Here is an 18,560-nt window from a genome sequence, read left to right on the forward strand (position 1 = left end):
AAATTGGACATCATCCAAAGTAAAACTTCCACTCTTTGGAAGACATCATTAAGAAAATGAAAGGCAAGCCACGGAGGAGAAAATGCAATACATATATCTGACAAAGGACTTGTAATTCTTACAACTCAAAAGGAGACAAACAAGCAAAAATGAGCAAAACATTTCAACAAACATTTCACAAAGAAGATACACCAATCCCCAATCAGTATATGAAAAGGTGCTTGACATCATTCGTCATCACTGAAGTACAAATTAAGGCTGGGTGTGGTGGTTCATGCCTGTAATCCCAGCACTTTGGGAGACCAAGACCAGCACATCACTTGAGGTCAGGAGTTTGAGACCAGCGTGGCCAACATGGTGAAACCCCATCTCTACAAAAAAATACAAAAATTTTGTATATTTGTATACAAAAAAATACACACACACCTGTGGTCCCGGCTACTGGGGAGACTGAGGCACGGGAATCACTTGAACCTGGGAGGCAGAGGTTGCAGTGAGCTGAGATTGCACCACTGTACTCCAGCCTGGGTGACAGAGTGAGATGCCATCTCAAAAAAAAAAAAAAAAAAAAAAAAAAAAGAATAGATAAGAAAAAGAAATACAAATTAAAACCAAGACATGACATTGCTAACTAAACATTTTAGTGCACTCACTAAAATGTCCAAAATAAACAAACTATGCAACAATGTGGATGAATTCCCAAATCATCATGCTGAGTAAAAGAAGCCAGACACAAGAGATCACACTATATGATTACTTTCATGTGAAAGTATAGGAAAGACAAGCCTAATCAATAGTGACAGGAAGCAAACCAGTGGTTGCCTGAGACCGACGTGGGAAGCAATTGACTGAAAAGGGCCATGAGGGAACTTTTAGGGGTGATGGAAATGTTCTACGTCTTATTGCTGTGGTAGTTACACAGATGTGTTCATTTATCAAAACTTGTCACATGTACACTTAGAATGGGTATTTTTTATTCTATGTAAATTTAGTATAAAAAGAAGCAGATAATTATTTCGTTGTTCATAACAGAGGCAATATTAGCACTTACTGTTATTAGCTCTTTCCCAAGGTTTTGCAGCACTATGAATTCCTTTAGTCACTCAGAGAATTAAGAAATGGGCATGGGTTGTTTTGATCTGATCGGGCATCACAATAGGAACTGACCTTTCTGTCTTCTGAGCGCTAACTTTGGATCTCATGTTTTGTTTTGCTCCTGGTGTGTAAGTCCTGGTTCTCTGATTTGGGCCTCCTTAAGGGTGGGGGCTTGGCACAGCTGTCATAGTCCTTTGCTTAAAACTTTCTCCTCAGGTCATTTTACGAATGTAGTTCTAAGTTGAATGAATGCATGCCTGAAGAGCAATTGGGATGGGCTACTGTGGAAAGCACTGCTTTTCCTATTAGTAGAGGTATTCAAGAAAAGGCTCCACAGCCATATATTGGGGATATGATAAAGTGATTTAAACATTAGATGATGGTTGGACTAGAAAAGTTCTCTCCCAGCCCTGACTATGTGAAAAGAAAACTTTCAAGGGGAGGAGGCATTTCTCCACAGGGGGAAGTAAGTCTAAAAATTAGGAGGGACAGTGACCATTCTGACAATCTACCTACCATAGACAGAGTGGGGTTCAACCCTAAACCAGCAGAGTGGGTTAGATGTCTATCACCAGGCATGTGGAGCTGACTCAGACGCAAGGGAAGGATATCATTTTGGAAATTTACAAGTCAGACATGAAATCTAATAGAAGGCATTTCAGAAAACACAGATTCATGTGAGAAGTTCCCTGGAAAGAAAAGATGGGTGCTGGTGTGGGCAGGGGCTATCTGAGGATACCAGCTTCACAGAATTGCCCTCTCACTCCACTCTGGGGCCAGGACTCCCCACTCCTGTGGTCTTCTCCCTAAAGTGAGCAAATATGAATTCAGCACTAGGTAAAACGGCCTACACATCTTCTCACCAGACTCTTTTGCTTTATAATCATCATGATTACCTTCAAGCCAAAGTTTACTCATCTGTAAAATGAGGATAATAATAATTATAGAATCATTGTGAGGCTTTGATAAGATAATGCCTGTAAGTGTTTAGTACAGGCCATGGCTCATAGAAAGTACTTAGTAAATCCTGGCTATGATTATGGTTATGATTCTGTTGCTTGTTTCATCATTAAACCATATGTCATTTACTCCAGACACAAAAAGTGTGAATGCAATTTTCCAATCTTTGTACCATGCTCCCAGAGAAACAGCCTGTGCCATCCACTAACATACCCGTAAACAATCTCTACTGCATTACAATCAGGAACTTAGGGAAAATGAGCCTTTTTTCTTGTTAAGCTTTATCTGCAGAATCTCAAGTAGTTTTTAGCTGTGCTCTTTTACATTCCAGTCAGCCTCATTTCCACATATGTACTCCCCTAGATTGAAAGTTCCATGAGAGCAGGCACCTGGTAAATTATGCCCACCACTGTTTCCCCAGGGCCTAGCAAGGTACTTAGCACCTAATAGGAGCTCAGTAGATATAAGTTGAATAAATATGATGCCCTTTCCAAAATCCTTCTATGCAAGTCCCACTATACTAGTCGCTGCCCTGCTATGTATGCAAAAATGAGTGAAAGGTTGATACATTGTCAAAGTCACTGTGATCATTCTGAGTAGTCATTTAATCTCTTTACAGCAGCTGGATGATTATTTCTCAGCTATATGAAATTATTAAATAAACAAGAAGTAATTCATGCTTCATGTTCCATGTCCTCCATCATGAGGCCTCTTTACCAGTTTAATTAGTTAGTAAAGGACAGCACCCTTTCCTCTCCACCTTTTGTCAAGAATTCTAAAGTCTTTAGAGAAAAATGACTCAGGAGGTGAAACAGCAGGACTCCTGGTATTATTTATATACTCGTCACTGGAAACTATTTCAGGATCTGCAGCAGCAAATCTCAAGCATTGTTTACCTTGCCCCATAATTCTGGAGTTTGAGTATACATAATGAAACAGCTAATGGCAAGTTACCCCACAAAGTAGCATTAGCTTCCTTTATCATCATCAGCAGTTTTTTGTTTTTTTTTACAAAAATGTGTAAATTACAGTTTATCTCACTATAGAAGCATTTGATCAAATGGACTTTAATTATATTTTGGGTGACTACTTAGAATAATCGCCATTTCTTCATTACAAGGATTGTCCTACAAAATTACATTAACGAGGGTCAACCACAAATAGCACTGGGAATTAACTGCCTTTAAATGCTAAATTTACCTCCCAGCTTGGTAGATTTCCTATAAATGGATTTCTTTGGGTCGGAATTTTTTCATGAGCATTGGCATTTAATGGATATTCCTTGACCCAAATGAATATGCATTAAGAGCATATTCATTTCCCAGGCTGCTTACGTATTTGTTTCCGTTTGTTTGGAATTCACAAAGCTTTTCATGTTTTGCCCATTTTTCCCTCACTGCATAATGATTTTTAGTAGGTTATATTTTACAAGGTTTTGTGTCAAAAAAAAAAATTGCATCCCTTCACCAGGCAGTCAAAGAGGCTGTGTTGAGCTGCCAAATGGGGCACTGCCAGGTGACCAAGAAAGAAAAGCCTAGTTGCATAAATAAAATGAAAGTGTATTAGAATATTTAGCTAACATTCACCTAATTTTTCACCATTGTCAACTTGTAACTTTGTTTCATCCTCAAGGATTATGGTTTGAAGCAAGGATAATTCGCCTTGTTTCTGTCTTCCTTGTAGTTCTTCCCTCAGAACCTGATTTGGGGAAAACCTGACTAATATTTTGTAGCATCAGCCATGTAGGTTGTCATCTTTTTTTGTAACCAACTGCCTTACAAAAATGCATAGACACACTTATTTTAGATAAATCCATACTGTCTGACACATAAGCAAATATGGAAAATAGGAATCCAAAGGCTCTCACACTCAGATCAGTTTTCTTCTTTGGCCAGAGCTGCCTCTAAAGAAATTCACATGACACCATCTTCATTTTTCTGAACATGATATATATTATTCATTAGCATTTAAGCTCATATTTAATATACATTTTCAGATAGGATTTTTTAGTAGTAAGACTTTTTTATATGTTTACCTACTATTACCCATGGTAGAGTTCCTTGTGACCTTGACGCTGTGATAATCTGGAAATGAAAAAAGCCCATTTTGGTTCAGACTCTTGGTCCCTCTAGCTATAATTCTGCTTCAGACAGTGACCCCCAGAGGCATTCTATGGAGGGCCGCTGCTGCTTTGACATCACCCCTAAAATTGTTGGGCACACCCTCTCTAAAATAATTTTATTTTTCTTTGTAACCCAGCATAGTTTAATCACTATGAATTTATACTAGAGTCCTTTAAAGGGACAATTTTAGCCTGCCCTACTTGTGGGGAAGAATAGGGAAAATTAACAGCATCCTATAACTGGAGGGGCTTTTATAGGTTCCCAAGACTGATTCCAATTCCAGACAATGATACCAGTCCACAAGTGGACCTGCTTATAGAGAAACACTTGTTGCTTCTGTTTTTGTTTATTTGTTTGTTTTTGTTTTTGTTTTTGTTTTGTCTCAGATCCAGTTAGTTTCCTGTTCACAGCAAAACATTTGCTTCAATCCCAAGGAAACTCAACCTTTTTGATTATTAGTATAGTTTCATCAAAGTTTCTTTGAGTAGGTAAAATATCCCCTTTTTCTTGCCTGTAACCTTTAAACCTTTTTAAAGGTTTTAAAGAAGTAGTTAGTCAAGACTTCTTCTTATAAAGCTAGGATTTCTTTTTCTCCTAGACTCTATATGCTTAAATGCTCTATGATTAAATGTGGGTGTTATAAACTCATCAGCTTGGCCATGTGGAAGTGAAAACCACTGATCAGAGGTGTGTGGATTCTCCCTTGTGACCTCCAGTTGGCCTCCAATACCATAAGCATTAACAATGGCTGACAAAATTGGAACTCCAGCTCCACTGTGTCACCTGGGCATCCCTGCAGTACTCCTGCCAAACAGCCCTGCTAAACTACTCAGATTTCAGATGGGAATTTAGTCAAAACAGCATGTTTATGTAATACTTCCCACTTGCCTAATTTCTTTGTTTCTGCTTGCCAATGGAAAGGGAAGAGGGCATGAAGAGGTAGGGAAGATGCTTAAGTTCAAATGTTATCTCTGCTAAAACTTGACTTCTGCTGCACTGTGGCTTCTATGCTCCTTGTATTTATAGCCAGCTATCAAAAATCTGTCCATTTGAACATGATTATACTAAATTATTATTATTTTAAAGCTTTTATTATAAACTCTACACTGAAAATAATCTTTAGAGTGTTTTCAGGTTTGAAAACCCATATGCACTGAATGTTCTCATAGTGTGCTCTGTCAGAAACAATTTTTAATGATGTTTTCTCAGTGAGCATCATTCCCCAGGTGTGGCGAGACCTGCAGAAAGGCATTTACAAGGAGTCACGCTGGCTCAGACAGGTGAACAAAGAACTTTATTGACATCAGACCATGGAAGGAGAGGTGGCAATAAATTCTGTATAGACAAAAATGAAAACAATAAATTGAGACTGATATATAAACATGAGTACAATTCAAAATAGAGTGGTAAGGAGGTGTAGATGTTTCTTTATAGCTATATATGTTTTTACACACATGCACACACAGAAAATTATAAACGCAAAGATGCTGAACCTAGAGTCATGTGGAAGGTGTGAGGTGGGTCAGTGGAGAAATAGAGGGTAATAAGGAGTATTGGTAGGTATTGAAGAAGTGCCACATTTTATACACATACAGACACATGCACACATATATACCTATATATGTTCTTTCTCTCTCCATACATACTACATATATATTTATATTCTTGCATATGTAAATACATATATGTAATTTATATTTATTTTCCCCCAATATTCCTCATACCTACAGACCATGAACTATATGCAGAGGGAAGGCACACTTTCTACCTGAAGGCCAGCCCTTATATTGGTGATCAGTGGGTTCAGTGCTCTTGATCATTAGAGTAATCATGTATAAAATCATGGATGGGGACTTTGTGAGTCACTTAACGTTTGCAAAAAGCATATGAACATAATTGTTCTTTTAGAGTTTATTAGGTGGGTGATGGTAAAATAATACAATTTTCTAAACAGTAAAATCATGAATCTCATGCATGTCAAAAAGTTTATTCAATTTATTAATAATGAGAATATCATTAAGATGTTATACCAATTTAAAGAGCATTTGAGAAACCAAGTCTATGCAACTTATCAAATATATATTAGGATAAAATTGCTGTGTGAGATAAAAACTGGTTAATGCAAAAAACCTGTAACCTTTGAGATATCTGTTCTGTGGGACAAAATTCGTTTTCATCTCTTTTAGACATCAGTAAGTTAACATGTAACTTCACTAAATCTGGGACCTTTAATCAACAGTAAGCAGTGAGTCAAAAGAAGTACATTCTAATAAATAATCTTTAGGTGGACCTGGCCCCTGAATGACATTGAAAGAATGTACTGCCTACCTTTTTGCTTTATTTTTAAGTCATGAATAGTTTTTATTAGAGTGGTGAAAGTTATAAGAACATACTGAGTAGTATATAATAGTGTTTGGATCTCAACTTGTATACTGCTATAGGTTTACATGTTTTTGGTAAGGGGTACTGACTTGTCATTTTCCAGTGCAGAAGCTGAGAGTAGAAGCCCCAGAAAGTGGGGTTTACTTACCATAAGTTACTATAGAAAAGGAGAATGGAGTCAATCTTTATTTCTACTTTTGTCCCATTACACATTAAGAATTTTTTCATTTACCCATTCAGTGATTCAACAAGTATCTGTTAAGCATCCACTATGTGCCAGGCATTGAGGATTGGGGTGAAAAAGGCCCTGCTTTTAAGGAGCTTACATTCTAGCAGAAAAGACGGACTACAAATAATAAAACCCTGATAATGTTGGTTCAGCTGGTAGATAGTCCTATGAAAAAGGAAAAAAAAGAAAACGCATCAAAGTAAGGGAGATAATGAGTGACCACATAAAGGAGTAGGCTTTAGATTGAATGATCAGGAAGTCCCAGGAGGACTGGCATGCCTGCAGAGTGTGGCCCAGCCAAAGTGATGGGCTCAGTGTCAGGTAGGGCTGCATTTCATCTTCTGCCCACCATATGAATGTAATTCAAGTCTTTATTTCATGGTCCAGGATACCTCCAACCCAAGTTTCCATCTCCTTGTCATAAAGTAGAATAGGGGTGGGAGATCAGAACTGCAAACAAAGCAAGTCATGCAAATGGCTTCCTACTGGGGAAAAGGCAGATTTCCTCAGATTGGGCAGTGAAAGAAGGTACAGAGCATGGATTTCAGATCAGAGACACATGGGTTTGGATCCTATTTCTACCACTTACTATTGTATGGCACTAGACAAGTTACTGAGATTTATTTTCCATCTGTTAAAGACACATGAAGATCTGTCCCTCATGGGGCAAATTCAGTGAAGTAATCTCCAGAAAGCCCGCAGTACAGAGAAAGCACTCAACAAGTAGTCACTATTATTCTTGCGAGTCCTCTGTATGGGGAGTCTGTAGTATCATCTTCATGCAGTGCTGATTAACTAGACTTAGTTACTGCTGCCACACAGTTTTTCAACCTTACAGAAAGATGACTCATTATCGCACAGTTCAGATACCCTGCGACCTGCAAGTCCACTAGAGGTGTTGGTGTTGACCTAAACTATGTGGTCAAAATTATCCCCATAGTCAAGCCAGGGTTTCCAAAGAGATAGAAGATATATGAGCTTAGTGGCATACCTAAAAGTTTTTAGCCCACTGGCCCAAGCTTGGAGATTCTTGGGTGGCTTAAGAGTTTAAAAACTAAAAGTAGAATACTTTTCATGGTTTTTTGATTGAGGATTTATTATTATTATTATTATATTATCATTATTATTTTACTTTCTGGTCCTATCCTGTCTTTTGTTTTCATTTCCTTTTTTCCCCCTCTTATGAGTTGAGTTGCTTTCTCTTCTAGGGAACTATGTGTTAGGAAGCTGTTAATGAACTGCTTTTGAGTCTAATTTTCAATAAGATTTAATACAGTAGGGATTAAACTGCCCCCTTGAAAAGAGAGATTAAGTGTCTGCAAATCCCATGAATTGATTTTCTAATTGTTTTGGTAATAATGTGTGGTTTTTTTCATTTGATAATGTTGCTGAAAATAATAATAATTTTAATTAAATTTTAAATGTATTTTTAGTATTTTGAGGATTCTAGAGGGACTAAGTTTTCTTGCAGGGAATACGTTAAGACCATAACATTCTTCCCTAACCTCATAATTATTATGATCAGGGGAATGTCTATAATACATTCCATGGCAATTAAATTGCATACCCCAGACTGTTCAAGATGTGTTTATAAAGGAGAAATGGATTTCTCACAGCTGCTCACCTGTGAATGCATCCTTCATACAGCACCACAGCAGCCAGTGTGTGCACTAAAATAACAGACTCGAATTTAAACTTTCAGTGCTTTCGAATGTCTTTCAAAAACTTCTCATAACACAAATTGCTTAATTTGTGTACATGAAAACTCACTGATTACATATGAAGGAGAGTCAACCTACAATAAGGGGGACTTTGAAAACCTTTGTGTATGTGCCCACCCATCTCTTCAGGAATTAGCAGGTATTCAGTCTTGTTCCAACATTTTGCACAAGCCACAGTCATTAGTGAGAGCACCCTGTGAAGACTGAAATCTGCTGTGAACAGTATGGGGCAGCTTGGGTATTTTTTATAATATTCATTGGATGGTCTTCGCCTAGTCACACAGCTGGAAGATATTTTCTGTGAGATGAGTGTTTACAAAAATAAAGATTCATAGAGAGGAAGAAGGGGTAAGGGAAGGAGGAAGAGGGAAAATAATCCAAACCAGAGTCAAGGCAGTCATATAGACTAGAATCACAGAACAGGTGTTCCATCTTTAAAAGTAGTCGTCACAGCTTTAATTTACTAAATTGGAATTTTCAATCCTCCAAGTTGTAATGAATTGATCATGATACTGTTGATATAGATTGGCTCATCTTTGTGGCTATATAACAACTATAATAAAAAATTGAGTACCTACTAATCCCCACAAGCATCTTGGAAGTTGGATATCATTAGCCCTGTTTCATGATTGAGGAAACTGAAGTTGAATGGCTTTACACCATTCTTTCAAAGTCACCCAGTTTTTAAGCAGAAGAATTTGAATTGGAACCCAGCCCTACCTGCCTCTAAACCCCATATTCTCTCAGCTGTACCTCTCTGCCTAGGTGTATCTCATCCTTGGTTGACATGCTGAAGGATATCTCTTCACGTTCTTAAACTCCAAACCTCCCTTGGATATAATTTTCTAACAGTGAAACTGCCCTAATAATGCTGTAGTTTGCTTCCAGGGGAGAATATTGGCTTTCAGAGCAGGCTCCTTCTACCAGATTTCCATTTCATAAAACATTTTATGACTCCCTCTTCAGAGCTCATATACCTGTCAGAAGATCGTGTGCAATTTATCCCTGGGGATAGTTAACATTCCCCCCGGCCAGTCACCCTGCGATGTCAGGTGCTCTCAGAAACGGAAGTGCAGGATCTCCCTCAGTGCCTATCTTTTAGATCAGTAGCTGTCACTGATAAAATGTCTCCTGGGAACTGCAGAGACAAAGTTGCAAGCCAGCCAACAGGCCCACCCTGGTATCTCCTGCAGTTACCAGCATTCTCACTCATGATAGAAGATTGTTTGGAGTTGTTTTAGTTTTGTAGAATGTTCATGGGAACTTAGATAATATCTGAGGAAATGCCTTCTTTAAGTCACTAGTCTAAAGGAAGGCAGCCAAATTCCTTCAGTCTGAGAATTTTGGAGCCCTGAAGAGGGCATGGACAAATATTTTTCTTGCCTCTATTTTTTTTAATAGGGAATTTGGAGCCTTTTTCTGTAGACCACCATGCAGTGTCTTTAAGAAGCTCTGACTGGGAAGGAAACAGCCCCAGATGTCCCTTGCTCTGTCTGCTGGAATTAAGTGTCCCTTCCTGTTTCCTGACATCCACAATTCTAAATCATCCTCCATGCATCCTCAGTGACTTCTGTTCTTTGAAGGTTTTGACTTTGTCCTTAACTTGTACATGAATTTGACATTCACCTGATACTCTCTGGGGTCAGAGAGCATGTATTCCCCACCAGCTTCAACTAATTCTAAAATGTCACAGTTTCTGTTAAAATGCTTCTAGCTACTATCAGAGTAAACATACAGATTTGTCTCCCCTGGGTATACTGTGAGTTCATGGCATAAACTATCATCTGGTTTTAAAATAGACATCTGGCTTTTCTACTGGGAAGTGTGGTTATCTGTGCCTTCTGGAGGTCAAGATAGCATCATCTGGCTCTGGTCCCTCTTACCTCTCCCCCAGACTGGACCTCTTCTCTAGCTGTATACCCACCTTCATGGTTGTTCACACAATTTCTCCTTCATGTTTTTTGGAGCATTTCCCTAAGGCACAGCTCTTGTCACCTCACCTTCCTATTCATCCTCCCACCATGATGGCTCCACATTTATGAACTACATTCAGTCTGTTTTCAGCCTTACATTTAGGACCTTCCACAGGTGGTTGCCAACTTTATCTGCCAATAATTAGCCCAAGTTACCCCCCAATATCAACCAAACTGGAATGCTCACATGTTCTCGTCATCTGGAATACCTGTGCCCTTATCTTTCTGTTGACAGCGTAAGTACTCCACCCCAGAGCAAGGGGTTTATAGGGGTAGATAGGAGAAAACTGGTACGAAGTTTTAAGAACTTAGGTTGGGCTTAGAGAAAATCTAGATGGCATCCTGGGGAAATGGAGGGCTCAAAAACCATGGCAGCCTCCAACCCACAAGACAGGAAGTAGGGGATTAGAAGACAGAAATCCTAACAATGTGGTTACCAGAAACACATAGAAACATCCTTCCCCTTCTGAAAAATAGTTATTGGATATAACAATAATTGTCTTCTTATAATACATGACTTAGCAGGAGGCGAAGTAAGGGAATTCCTCAGAGGTGAGAAATAATAGAAATAATGAAAATCTATAGAAATAAGAAAACCCTGGGGCCTGGCATTTGTCTGCTAATCCCTGTTTGCCTAGAGCATGGGTTTTAATGAACAGTGAGTGCATCTAGGACAAGTACAAAATTTGGGGCCACTAGTGTACTTTATAAGATATTGATTAACTTGAGACTTATTAAGATAAATGTGTAACCTATAATTTCCAAGATCTCCACTGACAGAATTAAAATAAAGCATGTAACTTCCAAGCTAATAGAGTTGGGGGGGAAAAGGAATGAGAGGAGGGAAAAAAATCAACCCAAAAGAAGGCAAGAAAGAAAGGGAAAAAAGAAACCTAGAAAACACAATAAACAAATAGTAGCAAAAACTAAGATGGTATAAATAAATCCAGTTTAACAATAATCACAATCTGCATAAGTGGATCATACTCTCCAGTTAACAATCAAAGATTATTAGACTAGATTTTAAAAATTCAATTCTAAACTATTCATAAGAGAAACTCCCCAAAGTATGAGACAGAGAAAGCCTGGAAGTAAAACGATGGGAAAGGACATACCAGGGTAATACTCTTCAAAAAGAAGCAGGTGTGGCTATATTAAATATTGGGGAAAACTAGACTTCCAGAACAAAAAGTGCTACTATAGATGAATTTTCAATTTACTGGGATACATAATTTTAAATTTATATACCCCTAACAACATAACTTTGAAATACATAGAAAAGAAATTACTGGAACTACAACTACAATATATTCAAAATCACAAGGGGACATTTTCACACATCTCTCTCAAAATTGATGGGTCAAATAGAGAATAAATCAGTAAGGAGTTAAAAGGTTTGAAGAACACAATTAAGAAGCTTGATCTAATGGACTTACACAGAACACTGAAAGCACATTCTCTTCAAATACACATGAAACATTTACAAAATGCATCATATAATATAGGCCATAGAGCAAACATCAACAAAATTCAAAGAATCTGTATCATATAGCCAACATTCTCTAACAGTTAAATTAGAAATCAATAATGAAAAAAATAACTTAGAAAACTTTATACTTTTGAAAATTAAAAAACACATTCTAACTCATGAGTCAGGGAAAAAAGTCAAACTAGAAATTAATAAATATTTCAAACTGAATGGTCATGAAACTACTAATTGGAACTGGTGGGATACAGCTAAAGCAGTATTGAGGGAAGATTATAGCCTTACTGCTTATGCTAGAGACAAAGCACATCTGCAAAGTAATAAACTGAGTATTTAACTCCAAAAGTTAGAAAAAGAAAAGCAAATAAATCCAAAGAAAGGTGGAGTAAAATAATATAAGCATAATATAAACTTATGAGCAGAAATCAATGAAAGAATAACTACTAAATAATAGAAAGTATCCAAAAAATGAAAGTCATCATCTTTTCTTTTTCTTCAAAACACTAATAAAACTGAGAAACTGCAAGCAAGATTGAAAAAAGAGATGACACTGATAATCAACATCAAGAATGAGACAGAGAGCATTGCTATAGGTGCTGCAGACATCAACTAAAATTAAAAACAGGATATTACTGGCAACTTTGTACCATTATTTTGAGCATTTGGGCAAAACTCACAAATTCCTAGACAAATGTAATTTCCATAGTTAATTCAAGAATAAATACAAAACCTGAATAGCCCAATAACCATGAAAGAAATTGAATCATTAGTTAAAATTGTTATCATAAAGAAAGCATCAGACTTTGATGGCTTTGTTAAAAGTTCTACAAAATAACCAGGAAATAAATAATTCTAATCTTACACAAACTATCCAGAATGTAAAAAAAGAAGGAAAACCATGTTATGAATCAGATACATCCTTGATAGTAAAACTGGAGAGCCACAAACAGAAAATCTAAGTTTTGCAAAATGTAAATTTATAATAGCAACAAAAAATATAAGCCATCAAACAAAGAAAACTAACAAAAGGTGCATAAAACTGTTATAAAACTTTAAAGACATTACAGAAGACAAATAGAAACATGTATCAGCACACCGTTTTCATGGATAAGAACACAATATTCTAATAAAAAGATGTTAGTTTTTCCCACAATTTAAAATGAATATTAGCACAATTCTGATAAAAATCCAAAAATACTTTTGGAGAATTTTTAAATAATTCTAAAATTCATCTGAAAGTGCAAATGGTTCCGAATAATCAAAAACACTCCTGAAGAAGAAGGAAGAGAAAGTGAGGGAACTTGACCTAACAGATAGCAAGGATTCTAAAGCAATAGCAATTAAGATAGTGTGGCATTGTTGCAGAGATAGACAAATAGACCACTGAAACAATTAGAAAACCCCAAAATAATCATATAAGGAAACTTAATATGGCAAAATCAGTACCACAGATCAGTGGGGAAAGAGGATGTACTACTAATCCATAAATGTTCTGGACAATGGAAAACTGAAAATAGAATCCTACCTCACACCCTATGCAACAATTATTTCCTATTCTAGATGGGTGGATATCTTAAAAATGAAAATGAAATCTTTTTTCAAATTTAGAATAGAACATCAGAGAATATCTTTATAACATTAGGGTAAGGAAGGACTTCTTAAGACATAAAAAGTACAAATCTTACAGGAAAAGATTCATAAATCCAACAACATTAAAAGTAAGAACACTTATTCATCAAAACACATGCTAAACAGGGTAAAGAGATGAGCCACAAACTGGGGAACTACTAACAGAAGAGTAGTATCTAAATTATGCCAAGAACTCTTACAGACAAATCCATTGAAAAATGGGCAAAATACATGAACAAGAACTTCACAAAAGAGGAAACACACATAAATGACCAAAAAGTCCATAGGTAAAAACATACTTAATCTCACAGTTAGTCTCACTTTTAAAACTGAGAATGAGCTAACATTTCACACTCACCAAATTTACAAAAATTAGTTTGACAGTGTCGAGTGCTGTAGACTATGTGAAGCAAGAGAAGGACTTATATACTAGCAATATGAGTGTAAATTGAAAAGGAAAACATTTTGGAATTGCATGGTAAAATTAAGCACACACATACTCTATAGCCCAGCAAGCCATTTCTACATTCAAAGCCCCGAGAATGTTGATAACAGCATGTAACAGAAAGCTGAAAACAACCTAAATGACCATTGTTGGTAAAAATGGATAGTAAATACAAAGAGGTAATGTACTGCAGTAAAACATGAAAATACTACCACTATCCACAACAGCATAGATAAATCTTATATATGTTTGAGTGGAAAAAACAAGCTGAAGATATCTATCTGGAGGATATGGTTCAAAAGTAGGCAATATTAAACTGTATATCTGTACATGTATAATTGTTATATACAGTCATATACAAATATGTGGTAAAGTATGAAGTGGTAAGACTGTAGAAAAGCAAGGAGTGATTAACAAGCAAGGCAGGATAGTGGGTACTTCTGGAGGGAGGAAAAGATCTGCAACGGGCAGGGGTGTCATAAATAGGTTTCCAAGATACTAGTAATATCATTCTTGCATTGAATTATGAACATGTATAAACTTATTACTGTCACCCTTACATTATGTTTTCTACAATCTTATGTGTGTATGGTATATTTCACAATAAAACAGTCAACCAATCAATCAAGCTAGCTAGAGGCTAAAGAACTGCAACTAGAATCCGTAAGATGGGCCTAGTAGGTTTTCAAGAATAAATAAGAGACAGTGAAGTTTCCCTGAGGCTATGATCCATGACTGAAACCAGCAAAAAGCTTTGCACTTGAATGAGAAGGAAGCTTTGAAGTGGGGCAGAGACTCCTGCTGGTGCCCTTGGAGGTTGCTGGGGATGTTATGACTATAGGAAGTAAATGGATGATTTGAGAAGGAAAACTTGAACAAAGGGGTATATTGACTTTCTTTTGCATCTAGGAAGGTACGTAATTTGCAAACATGCAGATACAAAGAAGATACTGTCTTTTTATAAATATGAGGCATTTGTCTCAGTTATTTATACAAATAAAAGTGTATTTTCCCACATCACAGGAAATCCAGAAGAAGGCAGTGCAGAGCTTGTTGAGAGGGTTAGCAGAATTGTCCAAATGCAGGCTCCACTTGCCACTCTGCCATTTTTAGTTTAGGGGCTTATTGCCCCATGTAGCTCCAAAGTTCTTATCTGCCTTGAATGTAGCATTCGGGGTATTTTCCCAACTCTTTGTCAACAAAGTTAAAGGCTTTTCTAGAACTCTCCCATAGCCTGCTACTCACATCATACCCATCAAAATGGTGTCACATTTTCTTGCTGCAAGAGAGCCTGGGAAAGTACTTATTTTGCTATTGCAGACTGTATAGTAGGAGCAGGCAAAGGTGAAGGGGGAGAAGTGCGTATTCAATGGTGTCTGTCAAAAGACTCCACTAAGAATTCTTCTTCTTTTTCCCCCAGGAGCCAGTCTACTTGATGACTTATACAAGTATTTCTTCTTCCATCACTCCCATGGAGACACCATGACTGTCATGGATCCAAAGCAGATGAATGTTGCTGCTGCTGTTTGGGCTGTTGTCTCTTACGTTGTTGCAGACATGGAAGAAATGCTGCCTAGGTCCTAGAAACAGCAAGAAAGAAACATTTTCATGCTTCTGGCCAGGAATCCTGGTTCTGCAACTTTGGAAAACACCTCTTTACATAACAATTTCATCTAACTCATCTTCAAAGCACAACTCTGTTTCATGCTTTCTGTTATTATCTTTCTGATACTTTTCAAATTCTCTGATTTTAGAAGAAGGAATCATTCTCCCCTGCCTGCCACCACATAGAATCAACATATGGTAGGGATCACAGTGGGGGCATTTCTTTATATCACCTCTTAAAAATATTGTTTCCACTTTAAAACTAAAAAGTTAATAAACTTTTGGAAGATCTCAGATTTTTATATGTTCATTTATTAACATTAAATATGGAAATATGATTTATATTATTTATTGAAGGAGTAGAAGAATTACTCAATTTTAGTATGATCTTGATTGAATATATAGAGGCATTTGGCTTTCCAGTTTGCATATTTTTATATTATGTGAATTTTAAAATGAGCTTTGAAATTTTTTAATTTACAGGAAAAAAGGATATTATCATTTGAGGAAATAATCAAGAATGTATAATTAATTGCCTTATTAAAGATAAGTATTAGGGTCTGTGACTAGATAAATAATGCTATTTTGCATTAACATTACCATGAAGTTGGGACGTATTCATAATTTGCTGATGACATGGTTGGAACTCAGAGAGGTTAAATAATATTTACAGAGTCCTCTACAGCAAAAACAGTAATCCCCATCCTCTCTGGAGCCAATTTCTACTATTGTTCCTCACACAACATCTAATATTCAATAAAAAATTACAAGACACACCAAAAAAAGAACAAGAAAAAAAAAACTTATTGTCAAGAGATAAAGGAGAAACAGACTAAGAGATGACCTAGAAGTTTGAATGATCAGAGGAGTTTAACCTAACTATGATGATTATGTTAAAGGTCTAATAAGAAAAGTGGACTGGACACATGAACAGAAGAAGAATTTCAGTCCAATTGGAAACCATAAAATGAAGTCAAATACAAATATTAAAAAATGCAATGTCAGATAGGCAAAATATTTTTTGTCAGACTCAGCTAATTGGACAAGGCTGCAGAGAGCATCGGTATACTTGAATATAAGCCAATAGAAATTATTCAAAAAGAGAAGAAAGAGTGAAGGAGAAAAAATGCCAGAGTGGATCATCCAAGAATTGTTATACAGTATCAAGTTGTCTAGTATGTGTGTAATTGGATTTTCAGAAAGAGAGGACAAAGCATCAATTATATTTATGATAATAAAATATCATAAAATAAAATTGAAAGTGTAAGATCTTTCATTTCTGATGAAGTATCACACTAGTACTCTGACTGACCCCTACACTGAGATGACAAAAATGCTAGATAATTTTTGAGAAACACCTTATTAAATATATGAATAAACTGATTAACAAGTGAAAAATATTAGACAAAAGACTAAGTATCGAAAGACTATATACCAAGAGATACATAGAATATTTTTTCGCTTTTTAAAGGTTTTTTTAAACTTATAAATACACACACATAGAGGTGTGTGTGTGTGTATTTTTTTTTTTTTTTTTTTGAGACAGGGTCTAACTCTCTTGCCCAGGCTGGAGTGCAGTGGTGCAGTCTTGGTTCACTGCAACCTCTACCTCCCAGGCTCAGGTGATCCTCCCACCTCAGCCTCCTGAGTAGTTGAGACCAGAGGTGTCCACCACCATGCCTGGCTATTTTTGTTGTTGTTGTTTGTTTGTTTGTTTGTAGAGATGGGATTTTGCTACATTGCCCAGGCTGGTCTTGAACTTCTGGACTCAAGCAATCATGCTGCCTCAGCCTCCCAAAGTGCTGGGATTACAGGCATGAGCCATTGCCCTCAGCCTTTAAAAAAAATATATATATACACACACACACACACACACACACACACACACACACACATTTACATGTATACTATATATAATATGCATATATACATATGTATATACATACATAATTCCAATAGCTTTTGAGGTACAAATGGTTTTTGGTTACATGGATGAATCGTATATTGGTAAAATCTGAGATTTTAGTGCTCCCCTCACCCAACTAATGTACATTGTATACAGTATGTAGTTTTTTATCCCTCACCTCCCTCTCACCCTCCCTGCTTCTGAGTCTCCAATGCCCATTATACCACTCTGTATGCTTTTGTATACCCATAGCTTAGCTCCCACTTATAAGTGAGAACATAAAGTATTTGGTTTTCCATTCCTGAGTTAATTAACTTAGAATAATGGCCTCCAGCTCCATCCAAGTTGCTGCAAAAGCATTTCATTCTTGTTTATAGCTTACTCAGCAGTGTTCCATGGTGTATATATACCACATTTTCTTCATCCAGTATTCAGTTGATGGGCAGTTAGGTTGGTTCTATATCTATTCAACTGTGAATTGTGCTGCAAGAAACATATGCATCCCAGTGTCTTTTGATATAATGACTTCTTTTCCTTTGGGTAGATACCCAGTAATGGGATTGTTGGATAGAATGGTAGAAATACTTTCAGTTTTGGGGGAAATCTCTGTACTGTTTCCATAGAGGTTGCACTAATTTACATTCCTACCAGCAGTGTATCAGCAGTCCCTTCTTACCACATCCAGTCAACATCTATTGTTTTTTGACTTTACAACAATAGCCATTCTGGGGCCAGTCATGGTGGCTCATGCCTATAATCCCAGAACTTTCAGAAGGCAAGGCAGGATTGCTTCAGTTCAGGAGTTCAAGATCAGCCCAGACAATATTGTGACACCTTTTTGGTACAAAAAATAACCATAAAAAATAAAATAGCTAGGCATGGTGGCATGCATCTGTGGTCCAAGCTACTTGGGAAGCTGAGGTAGGAGGATCTCTTGAGCCCAGGAGGTCGAGTTGGCAGTGACCTATAATCATGCCACTGCACTCCATCCTGGGTGACAGCAAGA

At 36.9% G+C, this 18,560-nt stretch overlaps 2 protein-coding genes across 2 annotated transcripts in view; one reads left to right on the forward strand and one right to left on the reverse strand.

Annotated features, from left to right (window-relative positions):
- CPQ (carboxypeptidase Q) overlaps positions 1 to 15,942 on the forward strand; it is a 516,880-nt gene extending 500,938 nt beyond the window's left edge. The window contains exon 8 of the mRNA XM_012467968.2: positions 15,464 to 15,942. Within this exon, the coding sequence (XP_012323391.1) occupies positions 15,464 to 15,627 (164 nt within the window). The 3' untranslated portion in view covers positions 15,628 to 15,942. The remainder of the gene's footprint in view (positions 1 to 15,463) is intronic.
- The window catches only part of TSPYL5 (TSPY like 5), a 289,007-nt gene that overhangs the window by 133,573 nt on the left and 136,874 nt on the right, over positions 1 to 18,560 (reverse strand). The gene's annotated exons all lie outside the window — the stretch shown is intronic.

This window comes from Aotus nancymaae, unplaced genomic scaffold, assembly GCF_030222135.1.
Source record: "Aotus nancymaae isolate 86718 unplaced genomic scaffold, 86718_ANA_hifiasm-v0.15.2.pri h1tg000036l, whole genome shotgun sequence".
NCBI lineage: Eukaryota > Metazoa > Chordata > Mammalia > Primates > Aotidae > Aotus > Aotus nancymaae.